This window comes from Natrix helvetica, assembly GCF_964273705.1.
Source record: "Natrix helvetica genome assembly, chromosome: 1".
NCBI classification, from domain to species: domain Eukaryota; kingdom Metazoa; phylum Chordata; class Lepidosauria; order Squamata; family Natricidae; genus Natrix; species Natrix helvetica.
Genome location: NC_138548.1, coordinates 202,491,523 through 202,506,578, shown reverse-complemented (window position 1 = coordinate 202,506,578; position 15,056 = coordinate 202,491,523). Strand labels below are relative to the sequence as shown.

At 41.1% G+C, this 15,056-nt stretch overlaps 1 protein-coding gene across 1 annotated transcript; it reads left to right on the top strand.

The window, feature by feature from the left end:
- Nucleotides 1-47: 47 nt before the first annotated feature.
- Nucleotides 48-14,479, top strand: GPKOW (G-patch domain and KOW motifs). Its single transcript, XM_081944978.1, has 11 exons — nucleotides 48-254; nucleotides 3,111-3,256; nucleotides 4,563-4,702; nucleotides 4,809-4,915; nucleotides 6,612-6,822; nucleotides 7,555-7,687; nucleotides 7,900-8,035; nucleotides 9,923-10,055; nucleotides 10,460-10,529; nucleotides 12,532-12,617; nucleotides 13,240-14,479. The coding sequence occupies exons 1-11, from the start codon at nucleotides 94-96 to the stop codon at nucleotides 13,369-13,371; spliced, it is 1,455 nt and encodes a 484-aa protein (XP_081801104.1). The 5' UTR covers nucleotides 48-93; the 3' UTR covers nucleotides 13,372-14,479.
- The last annotated feature ends 577 nt before the right edge of the window (nucleotides 14,480-15,056 follow it).

The following is a 15,056-nucleotide window of genomic DNA, read 5'->3' as shown; positions in this document are numbered from 1 at the left end:
GAGAAGATGACGTTCTACGCGGGACTTCGTTTCCCAGGATGCCTCGGAGCCACGTGGTGGGGAGAGGGGCGGGGCCTAGGCAGCCCGTGGAAGATGGCGGAGGGAAGGGAGAAGCCTGCAGCAGTTCCGGTCTCGTTCAGTTTTTCCCGAACCATCGGACGGAAGCGGTTCCTCCACGTAACCGGGCAGATTGGCGGCGAAGCGAAACAGGAGCCCGATTTCCTCTCCGCTGTTGAAGGGAAAGAATTGCAAAGGTTCGGCCGGGGCAGGTGGGGGCTGCGCGCTTTGGGATTAAGCAGGCGGATCTGTGGTGCGGAGGCGGCTTCGTGGAGGATTGTTTCAGGTCCATGTTAGAAAACAATACAGGTAGTCCTCGACTTATAACCACTATTGAGCCCACGATTTCTGTGGTTAAGTGAGGTATGTGTGAAGTGAGTTTTGCCCTGTTTTACGACCTTTCTTATAAGCACGCGGTGGCTCAGTGGCTAAGATGCTGAGCTTGTCGATCAGAAAGGTCGGTGGTTCGAATCCCTAGCACCACGTAACAGAGTGAGCTCCCGTTACTTGTCCCAGCTTCTGCCAACCGAGCAGTTCGAAAGCATGTAAAAATGCAAGTAGAAAAATAGGGACCATCTTTGGTGGGAAGGTAACAGCATTCCATGCGCCTTCAGCATTGAGTCATGCCAGCCACATGACCACAGAGACGTCTTAGGACAAAACTGGTTCTCCAGCTTTGAAACGGAGATGAGCACTGCCCCCTAGTGCCAGGAACGACTAGCACATATATGTGAGGGGAACCTTTACGACCTTTCTTGCCTCAGTTGTTAAGTGAATTACTGCAGTTAATAAGTTAAAAATCCAGTTGTTAAGTGAATCGGGCTTCGGCATTGACTTTGCTTGGCAGAAGGTCGCAAAAGGGGAGCACATGACCCCGGGACACAGCAACGGTTGTAAGAATGAACCAATTGCCGGGCATCTGAATTTTGATCACATGATCATGGAGATGCTACCGAGGTGGTCACTGAAAAATGGTCATGTCACTTTTTCCAGTGGTGTAACTTTGGTCACTAAATGAACTGTTGTAAGTCGAGAACTATCTGTACAGTATTCAGTCGTGTGAGCTGTTGTTGGAAGAGGGTAAGCTAAATACGGTTTCCCTACTCTAGTGAGGATTAGTTAATGCTGCCTGAATGATCCTGTAAGTTTAATTGTTGAATCCTGTAAGTGCGACAGCAGCCAAAAAAACCTAATATAATCCTTGATTATATAAACAGAAGCAAAGAATCAAAATCACCTGAAGTATTAGTATCCCTTTATAAATCCTTAGTTAAGACCACATCTGGAATATTGCATTCAGTTTTGGTCACCACATTACAAAAAAGGTATTGAGAGTTTGGAAAAAGTGCAGAGAAGAACAACTAGGGTGATTAAAGAGGAGACAAAAACAGGAAGGAAGCATGGTTGCAGGAATTGGGTTGGGCTAGTCTTGAGAAAAGAAGCACTAGGGGTGACGTGACAGCAGTATTCCAGTATTTGAGGGGATGCCACAAAGAAGAGGGGGTCAACTTATTTTCCAAAGCACCAGAAGGCAAGAAATAATGGATAGAAACTAATCAAGGAGAGAAGCAACCTGGAATTAAGGAGAAACTTCCTAACAGTTAGGACAATTAACCAATGGATCAGCTTCCCTTTAGAAGTTGTAGGTGCTTCATCCCTGGAGGTTTTTAAGAAAAGACTGGATACCTGTCTGAAATGGTATAGAGTCTCCTGCTTGAGCAGGAGGTTAGGCTAGAAGACCTCCAAAATCCCTTCCAGCTCTATTCTGATTGATTGATTGCATCCTGTTATATAGCCTGCCAATGGAGCACCCTAAAATCAATTCCCTATTACTCCAGTCTATCCTTTAGTAATGTGCAGGACAGAGAAAGGAGTGAAAGAATCATAATACAAATAAAAGGCATATTTTGTCTTCTGTGAAACAAGGACGTTACTGTAAATGCAGTGGTGCTAATTGCTTTTCATCTCAACAAATCCAGTATAAGTGGTTCTTGTTTCTTTTTTGCTACCAAAAACTGTGTGCCTGCCAGTGAATTTCACACGCAAATCAAATGCATCTACTTATTTTGACCATCTTGTCCTCTTTTTCATGCCAAACAGGTCAGGTTTATCAATTAATGTTTGATAGTCACCTGTGAAAATTGATCTACTTGTGCCTATCACAATAAAGATTGGTTATGTCTGTAGCCAGGTAAAAGCTTTGTAGACATGAGATTTTAAGTGTTGTTGTTAGTTGCGAAGTCGTGTCTGACCCATGGACAGCGTTCCTTCAGGCCTTCCTGTCCCCTACCATCCTCTGGAGTCCATTTAAGCTTACACCTACTGCTTCGGTGACTCCATCCAGCCACCTCATTATCTGTTGCCCCGTTCTTCTTTTGCCCTCAATCGTTCCCAGCATTAGGCTCTTCTCCAGTGAGTCCTTCCTTCTCATTAGGTGGCCAAAGTATTTGAGTTTCATCTTCAGGATCTGGCCTTCTAAAGAGCAGTCAAGGTTGATCTCCTCTAGGACTGACCGTTTTGATCGCCTTGCAGTCCAAGGGACTTGCAGGAGTCTTCTCCAGCACTATAGTTCAAAGGCCTCAATTCTTTGGCGCTCAGTCTTTCATTTTACATTTTAAGTGTAGTGATGGGCAAAAAAGGAACAGGAGCTGTAGAGGTTCCCTCTGTCACTGTAATTCTTCTTTCAGTAATTCATTCTTATACATAAAGTAGTCATTACAGTACTTTCTTGCTGAGCCTGTTGCCTAAGTCTTCTTGCAATGTGAAGCAATGAAAAATAATGCAATTTGTAAAGGTTTTGCTGTATGTTCAAAATCACTGTACATTTTAAATATTTAATATGGACATATTAAGTATTACTTGAAAAATTTGGTCTCCATATTGATGTAATTTTTTAAGATCTGACCCTCATCCACCCCCAGCATACAGTAAGGACCATAGTTCTGTGAGAGGATGGTGCTTGACTAGTTTAGCCTCTTGAAACTTCTCCACAATGTATGTGAATAGAAAAACCCCAATCGCAATTTTTATTGACACTCTTTCTTTCCTTGCAGTGTTCGACCAGCTCCTCAGCCAAAAGAGCTTGTCATTCCCTTGATCCGGAAGAATCAGTGGAAGAAGCCTGAGGTCTCTGCAACCCATCAGGAGCAGGATGGGCTTAATGGTGTTGATGCACAAGCAGTCAAAGAACTCATTGAAGGTGAATACAGGACAGAATTGCAACTTTGTCCACTAGTAAAAAACAGAATAGGAGATGGGTTTTTTCCCCCCAGTTTATAATTACAGGAACCCAATGGGCTAATTTTAAGACTGTGGAGGAATCAATAGATGGTTTGTCAGTGATGTTGCTGGAAATTAATTCTGGCCTCTGTTAGAAGATAGTATCTCAAGGTTTTAGCCTGGACCTCCCTTCCATGAACATGTACACCATCCCCATCGACTAGAAACATGAATTAGCATAATTGGGGGGGGGGAGAGAGAGAGAAAATCTTTCAAAGTCACCTATTGAATGGTGATTCATGAATGGAGGTGATTACTTGCTAGGACAGTCCGCCCCACTCATGCTGGCAGAGGAAGTGTGCTGTGGATCCCGTTGGTCAAGGAATTCTGGCTGGCAGGATCCAGGAGAAGAGCATTCTCTGCCACAGCTCCTGCCCTCTGGAATATCCTGCCTTCTGGGGTGAAGTCTGCCCCCACTTTCTTGCCTTTCTGTAAGAGCCTGAAGACTTGGCTGCCAGTTCGGCCTGGGGACCCAATGGGGAGGACCATACTGGAATTGATTGTTAGACTAATAGCACAATCCCACCTAACACACACTCCACACACACACACACCCTGCATCCTGTTCTCCCCACACATCTTTTAATTATATGTAATTATATGTATTTTTATTAATGTTGCATTTACATTTTCTTTTATAGTTTTACATTTTGATTGTAAAGCGCTCAGAATAGTCCCGTGACAAAATGGGCAGGTGGCAAATAAATTTAATAAATAATAATATATTATTTGGGTATAGTGGCGTTTATACAGCATTGACTAAAGATTATTAACACACTAATAGTAAAATAATTTAAACATTAAGCTTCAGAAGAGTTAACTGGCTGGCTCAGGAATTCTGGAAATTGAAGCCCACAAGTCATAAAAGTGCCATAGTTCCCCACCTGGAGGCATTCTTTGTAAGTACACCATTGAACTATAGCACTGTATAACTTGTGCTTGCATTCTGTACTAAATTTCTTTTAGTTGCTGATGATGCATTTAAATTAATACCAATGCTTCTAAACCACAAACAGAAAATCCGGTTGTTGCAGGAGCTGTGAAGTATGCAACCTGATAAAACCGATAATTTCATTGCTGCTTTCCTGGTACATCTATTGTAATGAACATCCAGATTACGTTGGATTTCAGTAGCTCTTAATTTCCCACCATTGGACCTAGGAAACAAATATTTGACTCTGAGTTTTCTTGACTTAACTCTTATGCCTTGGTTCACTGCTGTTTAGAATCCAAGAAATCACAGGAGCAATGGGAAAGTGGAAGCAGGGTAGATCCCAACTTTGCAATTCCTCTCCTCATGGTAAACCGTGTGCCTGATGGCTTTGAAGATGGGGACAAAGTGGACGTCAGCCTGCGCCCAGAATCGGTAAGAATAAAACTGCATTATTCTGCACAATTCTTAGAATTCCTACTTTGGTTGGTTTAATTCTTGTTCTTTTTCTTTCTCTCTCTCTATATATTAATTCTGGCAGTCAACTGAGTTGGATTATGAAGAGGTACCAGTGGAAGCTTATGGTCTTGCTATGCTGAAGGGCATGGGCTGGAAGGCAGGAGAAGGCATTGGGCGCACATTTAAACAGTAAGTGTTCTTTACATATATGCTCATTATTATTACATTATTAATGCGTAAGGTTATTTTTTAAAGTAATCTAACTGAAATGCTTTAAAAACTCAGTCAAAAACTAATTTAAGAGTATTAAGTGTCTTGAATTGTTGGAAGCAATATTATCAGATTAATTGTAGCAATAATACTTGCTACCACTGACATCCAAGGAAACTTTTCAGAATGAAAAAGAGGTATCCTGAGGGCCAGGTGAAGTATCAGAGGACTGGAGAAGAGCAGATATGTTCCTATTTTCAGGAAGGGGGGAAAGAGTGCTTGGATAATTACAGATCAGTCAGTCTGGCTTACCTATCAGGCAGTTGGTTTGAGAATACGTACACAAGAATGCACTCTTTGGCAGAAGTCAGCATGGATTTGTTAATATGCCGTATTTTTCAGAGTATAAGACGCAACTTTTTCCCTCAAAAAAGAGGCTGAAAATCTGGGTGCGTCTTATACACTGAATACAACATTTTTTGCCTCCTGAAACCCCGCCCCCTTCACTAAAATTGCCGTGCATAGCTTGTAGGAGGCTTTCAGAGATCTCCTGGGGGCAGCGGAGGGCAGAAATGAGCAAAAAACCAGCCCATTTTTTGCTCACCGTTGCCCCACCAGCCGCCAGGAGTACTCTATAAGCTTCCTAATGCCCCCCCCCTTTTTTTTGACAAAAAAACGCCCATTTTCATGAAAAATGGGCTGGTTTTTGCCCCCCCCCCCCCCCGAGCACTCTACAAGCCTCCTAAGGGCTATTCATGCCCTTTCTTTGCGTTTTATGCTCCGAAAAATACGGTAGCTCATCCTTATTTAATGACAATGATTGGGGCCATAGCATCACATGAGGACATTGCCTTATGATACCATTCCGGCACTTCCTCTTGAGGCTGTAAAGCAATTCCTCCATAGTTGTAAAGTGTAACATCATTTCCTACCTCCTACCAGCTTTCCCATTGACCTTTCTTATGGGAAGCTGGCAGTGAAGGACTGCAGAGCAATGTAACAACCGTAACTACTAGAATAGGTTGTAAGTCCCACTTTTTCAGCACCACCGTAACTTTGAACAGTCACTGAATGAGTGGTCATTAAGTGAGGACTATCTGTAATGAATCATGCCACACTGGTCTATTCTCCTTGTTTGATAGAGTGAACGGCCACTTTATTTAACCACAGGAAAATGGTAGCCATAGTGTACCTTGATTTCATCACATAATTCCTCAAGATCTTCCATGAGACTGTAATAGAAGCAAGGGAAAGAAATGCACATGCCTTTGGAAAGGAATTAAAACTTTTTATTGTAGAAAAGTTATTTGACAGAATGGGAATGCTTTGGGCATGGGAACAAAAGGATTGGGTCTACCCCACATGTAATTGCACAGCAATATAAGTTTTATTTCCATCAATTTCAAACCCTTTCAATTACATTATTTCATATAAGTTTTAATTGCGTAAAAGCTGCTAACATTGTAAGAAGAGATGCTCAATTATTATCAAGCCCATATTTCCTCTATAAGAACTTCATTTCGAGGTTTCAGGTCTTGGGCTAAGATTTGAACCAGGTGCTTTCATGTCTTTTTTATGCTATTTCTGATAGATAACATAATTTTGCGTTTTTGCAGGTGGAGTGACCTCACTTCTTCCCTTTTATCCCATTGTTCTGCTTTGTTGCCTACTTTAGGGATGTGAAGCCAGCAGAAAACCGTCTTCGGCCCAAGGGCTTGGGCCTTGGAGCAGATTGCTCAGCAGCTAAGGACTTGAAACCTTCAGGATCCCAGCGACCCCCAAAGCCAGGCGAGGAACCTTCAAAGAGCAAAGATGAGCCTTTGGGGTTGGTCCCAGGAGGTGCCGTCTTCATTGAAAGTGGGCCTCATAAGGAGCTGTATGGAAAGGTAAACTAACGCTTTTCTTAAGCTAGTTGTTTTTTTTGAACTGATATGAATGGAAGCACACACACACACACCCCCCTCCAAATAAGATTTGGGAAGTGGGCACAAGTTGAGAAATAAGTCCCTTTGCTCTTCTTTTGGAATGGAGGGGTGTCCCGTTTTCTCTGCAACCTCTCCCCTTTTATCTTGGGTAGACAGCCTCTGCCTGTGTCCTAGTGATGAGTTTTGCTGTGGCAGTACTGGGGAAATATTTTTAATTCCCAAATGTGTATAATGCTAATTTCATGACAATTCATTTGCTTGTGAAATTGCTGTGCAAACATAGGCTGGTCCTAATCTTGGCTTTGCAAGCTACTGAGAGTTTTATTTTAAATGAGGAAGCTCTGATAAAACAGGGCTTTGAATCAGTTTGCAGCGCAGGCATTGCACAGATTATGTGCAATCTGTCATATCAGCTACCCACATCTCATAGCATTTCTTTTTATTCATGTATTATTGTACTTACTTTTCTGTTGAAAGAGTTCACGGTAGTTAATATGGAGTTTACTGTTTTATCCTCCTAGTGGTGACCTTGTGAGATAGACTGAATTGGGAGAGAATTATACGAATTTGCCCAGTGAATTCCAGGCTCCACGGGGGATTTGAATCTAAGGCTTCCTAGTCTCAATCTAGCACTAGAAGGATCAGACCACCACACTCACTTAATGACTGGGCCCTGATGTGTGTCTTTTGTAGATTGAAGGTGTTGATGGAGATAATGCCCGTGTCATGGTGAAACTGGCAATTGGCAGCAAAGTGGTCACTGTGAGTCAACATGGAGTACAGCCTGTTACCCAGAAAGAATACGATAAACTGGCTAAAGACTTAAGTAAGTTACAGTAGATTTCCCCATTGCTCCCACATAGACATATGCTCTTTGGGGATGCTAAGTACTAATACTACCTGTCCTATCATAGTGGTCCTCCTTGTCAATATAAAAGCCAAGTCATCTTGATTGCAGAACTTGGGATAAAAATCTGCTATAAATATCTGTTCCCCACATGGGTTATTCTCTCAACTATTTGCTTTTCCCCAGTATAGGTCGCCTCAGCAAAGCTCATAAAGAGAAGGAGGAGGAAGAAAGAAATGGAGCCAAGGACAGCTCTGATAACAGGGCCTCCAAAGGAAAAAACGAGAGCAGGGACAAAAAAAGGAAGCACCCAGCGGATTCAGATAGGTAAATGTGTTCTGCTCTTGCAAGTGCTGGGAGCTATTTTAAAACCTGTAGCTATGTGGTTGCAGGTGGTTGGATCAAGCATTTGCCAGAGTACAGCTTCCAACGGTGGGGAAGGGATAAATGAGAAAAGACCTCACTTGGCTTATACAATTATTTTAGAATCTAATGTATATTAGTGCAAGAGTGCCTGTTCTTTGGAGATTACAGTGCTGACTCCAAAATGTGTGTTTCTAATCGTTGTAATCAAATCCCATTTGATGTCATCTTATCCCACTATTTCTGTTTTCGATTCAGTGTAAGTTGGCATACTTAGATCTCGTGAGTGAGCAAATGGGAAATTATCAAGAAACCAGTTCAAATGGGAAGCCTTAAGGCTAGAGTTTTGGCTCGGTTAACTTGAGAGCATAAAAAGGGAACCAAAAACACAGGTGGTTTTTCAACAGGTGGTGTCCTGAGAAGCAAATGTGAAAGTAAATAGACACAAATCTGCAATTGTAAGCTGTAGCACTGTGTTTCCCTGAAAATACGACCTGTCCTGAAACTAAAGCCTTGCCACATTTTTCACGTGGGCAAAAATATAAGCCCACCCCCGAAAATAAACCCCCTGGAAAACCCCCGGGCGGCTGCTCCCTTGCAAACTGGCTCCCGAAGAGCCGGGCACAGCCTCAGGGGCGAAGCAGCCATGGGGTGACCAAGCTCACGAGCAACCGCCCGGAAAACCCTCTCTCCAGCCCGGCAGAGTGTCATTCACTGACCTAGGGGGTTATCACTAAGGCGCCAAGCCATGTGGCCCTCTGCCCGCTCTCCTGTGCCTGGCTCTTCGGGAGCCAGTTCGCAAGGGAGCAGCCGCCCGGCAACCCCAAAACAATAAGCCCTCCCCTATAATAAGCCCAAGGCCATATTTTGTAAGTAAAAAGAAAATAAGACCCTGTCGTATTTTCGGGGAAACACGGTACTTAGGACATGCTAATCGTCCTATCTCATAGCAAAAAAAGCCAAAGTGTTGGAGAAGCAAATGGTCCCACTTCAGCTAATAAGAAGTTAGTAGGATTTATCATTTCCTACTGGACTAATGGACATTGGAAGCAGTCAGTAGTGGGTTGCCAATTTTTTTACTAGCGGTTCAGGTGTGCTCCCGTGCACGCAATGCTTTTGTGCATGCCAGAAGCGTCCGGGCAGGTGCGTGGAGCCTCCCGCCGCTGCTACTACTGGTTCGCCCGCACCGGGAGCAACCCACCTCTGCAAGCAGTGATCTCTAGGGAAGATAGTTAAATGGAGAAAAAGTCCAGGGAATGACATGGAAGATAATTTGTATCATTGGAGCTCAAGCCCTATGGATGAAACAGCCACTGAGTATTTAAAGGAAGGTCAGATCAGGTCACTTCTGGACATCACACTTCAAAAAGAATCCAGAAAAATTTAAACAATTTCAGAAAAAGATAAGATGGATGATCAGGGGAGCAGAAACTAAGCTGTATGAAGAATGGAAAGATTTGGGTTTCTTTGGACTTCAAGAAAAAAATGACGAGGGAAATAAGGTAGCCCTCTTCAAAGCCCTGGAAAGACATTACACAGAAGGTATCAAAGACCTATTTCTCTCTCTCTCTAGACAGAAAATAATGAATGTAAATTATAAGAAGGCAGGTTCTCAGTGAACATTAGAAAAACATCCTGACAAGTACAGACAGCTTGACAGGGGAACCTTTGGCCCAAAGGAATGGTGGTCTTCCCTTTATGGGATGCATACAAGCAGGGACCAGATAGCCATCTAATTGTATATATTCATCTTGCTTTAATCTGAATACTTGCACTAAGTAGGGTTTAGGTGATTGCCTAAGAGACCTTTTTCAACTAATAATTCTTCAATAATTTCTCTTGTGCCCACAGAGAGAACCATACTGGGAAGCAGAGTAAGTCTGGGGACAGTTCCTCTTCCAGAGCTGCTCACTGGTTGCGCCAAGATCTGCGAGTCCGTTTTATAGATAAGCTCTACAAAGGGGGAAAATATTATAATACCAAGGTACTTGCCGAAACCTGCTTCTCATCATTAATACAGTATTGCTATCTGAACCTAGCGTGTACAAATTATACATCTAATTTTTTAGAGTTGTAATTATTTTTTACAGTGTGGGTGAAGAAAAGGATAAATTGCTGTGCCAACAAACCAACTGACCCAATTGGCATCTTCCAGATGTGCTGGGTCCCTAGAATTTCCATCCAGCATGGTTGCTTCCTAGGAACTTTGGGTGTTGTAGTCCCATTGCATCTGGAGAACACCAAATTAGTGAAGGCAGATCTAAAACTGGTGGGAGTGCTTGCAGCTGAGGGCCAGTTCCAGGCAAAAACTGTTATAAATACATAAGCTGACCCCATTGTTAGGACACAGAAGGTATGAAATCCTGTGTTGTTGTTTTTTGTCTCCAGATGGTAATTGAAGATGTCCTCAAGCCAGACACCTGTGTTTGCCGAATAGCCGAGGGACAAATTCTGGATGGTGAGTGTATTAGTGCTGCTGCTTAAAGTCTGAGAGTCAAGACTTGACCATTGATTTTTTGGAACAGCATCTTAACCTGCTGGTTAGGAAGACAAGTGTCCAACTTTGGAGCAGAAGTTCTAGTCAGTGCTTCTAAGGAGGACATTTGTGATTTGGGAACCCAAGTTTCTGAAAGACTCATGTCAGCCTGCCCAAATGCTAAGGTCGTCTACTCTTTTCTGAACTACCTTTTTCTCAGAGACGGTTGATGGTGCTTTTGTCTTTTACTTTTGCTTCTCTGCCTATGCTCTCAAAACACTTAAAAGTTCTTGTCCTGCTTTTAACAGTTCGTTTTAATACTTTTATAGATAAAGATTACTCTTTGATTTTGAAATCTTATAATAAAGAACACTATATATTGGTATCTGGAGATACGGGTATTCATATTTAAAGAGATGTTCAATACATAATACTTTAAACAAGATTTTCTTTCATTTAATAGGACTGCAGATTATCTGCAGTTTGCCAAATTAAGCCAATTCATTTTTGAAATGTACTGTTAGCAGAATTTCAGCATATCTGCTTTTTTGAGATACCGATAGAAATGGGGGCATTTGCAATGTTTTTATTTCTATAATGCTTGCTACTGGTAGCAGAATTACTTTACTATCTAGGTTTTTTTTGGTTCCAGCTGTGGAGATTATTTTATAGTCTCCCCTGATTAACAGTTTCTGTTATGGAACTAAAATCCCCCCTCCCCCCCCCAAAAAAAATTCAGTTGATCTGTCAGATTAGAAACTGCAGCACCTAATCCTGAACACTTTTTTAAAAAAACATAGCAGATGAAGGCAGAACATATATAATCAGTTGGGTCCAACTCTTGGTGATTGTATAAGCAAGTGCTCTTCATGCAACCCTGTCAAGCACATTTCTATCAATTGTTCATCTTTGTATCATCTCTGAGGGCATCAAGCCAGAAAGTTCTTTGCTTGCCCTTTCTTCTTCTTTTTTTAATTAATTTTTTATTTATTCTTATAAAAATAAAATCATACAAACATAATTTCAAACATATTGCCGTCACAGCGCAAGAAATCATAACGTTTAAATAACTAAACTTGACATTACCGTCCTAATAATAGGCCTAATATTTAGCACCAACATTTACACTATATGCAGCCCATCTAGTCAGCGTACCTACATCATCAATTCTTATTCGTCCTTTAATTTCTGATTAATATTATTTACCAGTATCTGATTTAAACATATATTATTGCTTCAGTTGTTATTATTCGGTCATTCCCGTACCCAATTGTACCACCTCTTCCACGAGTTATAGAATTCTGAGTCCTTTTTTCCTTTAATTAATTTTGTTAGTCTATCCGATTCTGCGCATTCATTAATTTTATTTATTACTGCCCTATCCATTGGTATTTGATCGCTCTTCCATTCCTGGGCAAATTGCTTGCCCTTTCTTCTTGTTCCACTTACCATTCCTAGCATCAATGACTTCTCCAATGAATTTGCATTCATGACATGGCCAGAGTTAATCAGACACAGTCTTGTAATTTTGGCTTCTAGTGATGTTTCTGGTTTTATACGATTCAGCACTTCTCCGTTGGTTGCTCTGGCTGGCTATAGTATACGCCATAATTTATGCCACCGCAGTTCAAAGGCATCCGTACATTCAGTTTTCAGCACAAAAGGCTTTACATTACCACTGAAAGTCTGGCTTTAGTTTGGAGCATCAATCAAAAACTGGCCCAAAACTTTCAATCAATCTACTACCTGGATAATTGGGAAGAAAATGGTGTGAGAGCCATTTTGTAAGTGCTGCTTAAGGTCCAATCCAAAGTAGGATAAGAAGAAACCCATGTGATAGCCTGGTTCCCAGTTTCACTTAAAGTTAGAGACACTAGGTTTCAAACATTCTCTTTTACATGATTTTTCAGGTAGATAATGGAAGAGTGATATTCCAGGTAGTAGTATTACTGACTTCAGGTTCTTGCCTTGACCTCTTTTACAGGTATCCATGAGTCTATGCTGGAGACTGTAATTCCTCGGAATGATTCAGACTGGGTTATGGTGGTACTGGGGGAGCATGTTGGAAGGGTAAGTCACTAATCCAGTGAGATGGAACCTGGCTATTCTCCTGTGCGCTGCTTGGAGAGTCCAAGCATGGGTTAACACAGTCTATCTGCCCTAGGACTGAGTAGATTTTTCTTTGACCCTCCCTTTGCCTCATTGAGATCAGTTTAAAAACTCAGTCTGCCCGTTAGGACTAATTTTGGGGATCTCCTCAGTTCTAGGTCAAATAGATTGGACTCTCCAAATTGTGCATAGAGAATTATCTCCCTTTTTTATTTTTGTATAGAAGAGCAGAGGAGGGAGCTGGCCCCAAATCTAGGTACATCTTATACTTCAGAGTGTCTTACATTCCGAAAAATACGGTACTTATATGTATTTTTTGAAACAATTACAAAGTAAACTAAAATGCAGCAAATCGTATGTGAGAACACACATTTAATAAGGTTTGGAGCATTTTTTTTTTTTTTGGCACTGCAACATTACATGAAATTGAGTTATGCTTACTACTTGTAAGGGTTGTTGATCACTGGAATAACACACTATTTGGAGCTCCCCAGCTTGCTCACACCTGGTATTCTCAGATGTATTTTTTTTCCCCAGAAAAAGAAACACTAACCACATTCCTGCTTTGTCACTCTTAAATTAGATGGGCCGCATTCTGCGTCGAGACAAGGGACAGAATTGTGCAGTGGTGCAGCTACAACAGGATGAGGAAAAGCTTCTGACTCTGGATTATGATGCCATCTGTCACTATGTTGGTCGCTTTGAGGATGATTGAGATCTACCGCTCCTCCCCAAAAAAAGAACATCTACAGAACAGAGGAATTTCTTTTCTGGGGTTCAAAATAACGAGCCCAGTCTGTAATGTGGCATCTCAATGGAGTGGTGTTGGAAGTATTAAGCATGACAGACCACACCACAAGCAGCCTTCATATGCACAGCAATCCATGATTCATATTCAGTTATTTGGCTGGGGTTTTTTTTTTTTCTAATGAAGGTGTTAGATGTTCTGTTACTTTTGGCTAGTGACACGTAGAGATCTCTGAATCAATGATGCTCCGGAACTGCCAAAGACGAGTGATCTCGTAAAGGCACTATGTGGCATAATCAAACAGTTGCTGGTCAACTCTGGATCTAGAGGACTGAAAATGAAGCCACCCCTAGCACAAAGATTTCTGATTTAGAAACGAGTGGTTCATGGACTTCCATTTTAAATTATTTTTTTGGAAGGTGGAGTTTCAACCTCTTAAGTTCTTTTCTAGAGAATAGCTACTGCAATTTGTGTCATCGGAAAATTTGGGATGAAGGCTGGTAAAATGTATGTAAGAAATAACTTGCTCTTCAACTAAAATTCTCTAAGCATTCAAGGATGGAACCTGGAACCAATGTATTTTCCTGATTTTTTTTCAGGATGGTCATTTTGTATTGAACTTATATTCACAAAATCCTGAAGCAATTAGTTGTCAGAAAAGAGAATTGCTACACTGTGTAGAAGTTTGCAAAAGTTATTTTGTTGGAAGAAACTGACAAGATTTGTGGAAGAAGGAATAATACTTATTTTACATTATCCTGGAGTGTCTATTTTCATCATAGACCTAAACATAAATAAGCATCAGAAATGAATATATATGAATAATCTTTTGGCAGGTGTCTCATTTTGCTAAAACGAATAGGTTTATGTGTACATTTCCCTCTCAAAATGTCATGTAAAGTTACTGTCCATTTTTCCTGCCACTTGTGTAAAAATGAATACAGACCCAACTACTATGTGTAAAATAGCTTTCTTGGACTTCGCTGATAGTTTACTCTCTTTTGGGCTATAATATAAGTAAAGTCTTATTTTGCCTATTCTTTGTATGATTGTTACTAAAACTGTGATCAGTAAATTGCACTGTCTAAGGTGGTTTTTAATTTCCAAAGCAAACAAAAAAAACACAAATCAAATACCTGAGATATTGCAACACTGTTGAACAACCCAGCATTCTTAGGTTTTACTGGTTTCTACTACCTTATCTCAAAACTTTATAAAAACATTTGCAAACAATGAAAGAATAGGATGAAGGCATTGAGGAACAAAAGGATCTCTAATAGAAATAAAAAATTTTCTCTCTCCTTGCCTACCTTTCCAAAGGATTATAGGTTCCTTGCTATTAAATAAGTAAATAAACTGAAGGGAAACTTAGGTTGATTTGGGATTCCCCCAGGTGAAGACTGTTAAAGGTCAGTCCAATGTGTTTCTAATCTATATGTTAAGCTAGTTGCAACTGCCAGCTGTTCTAGGACTGAAGGATGCAGTTTGGCTTGTTCACTTGTTTACTGGAGATAAATCTGGCCCGTGAAGCAATAGGTGCTTCTCTCTTCCTTATCCATACCTTTATTTTTTATGTAATTCTGAAGATCAGCGTTGTTAACTGCGTTTTAACTACTTTACCACATTATTTAAGCTTTTTATAAAACACATTT

Bases quoted from the DNA above. Each gene is read 5' to 3' on its own strand.
- GPKOW (XM_081944978.1), top strand. From the start codon at position 94: ATGGCGGAGGGAAGGGAGAAGCCTGCAGCAGTTCCGGTCTCGTTCAGT. The intron at 4,916-6,611 runs GTAAGTGTTCTT...TGCCTACTTTAG, and splicing joins ATTGGGCGCACATTTAAACA to GGATGTGAAGCCAGCAGAAA. The intron at 10,056-10,459 runs GTACTTGCCGAA...TTTTGTCTCCAG, and splicing joins GAAAATATTATAATACCAAG to ATGGTAATTGAAGATGTCCT.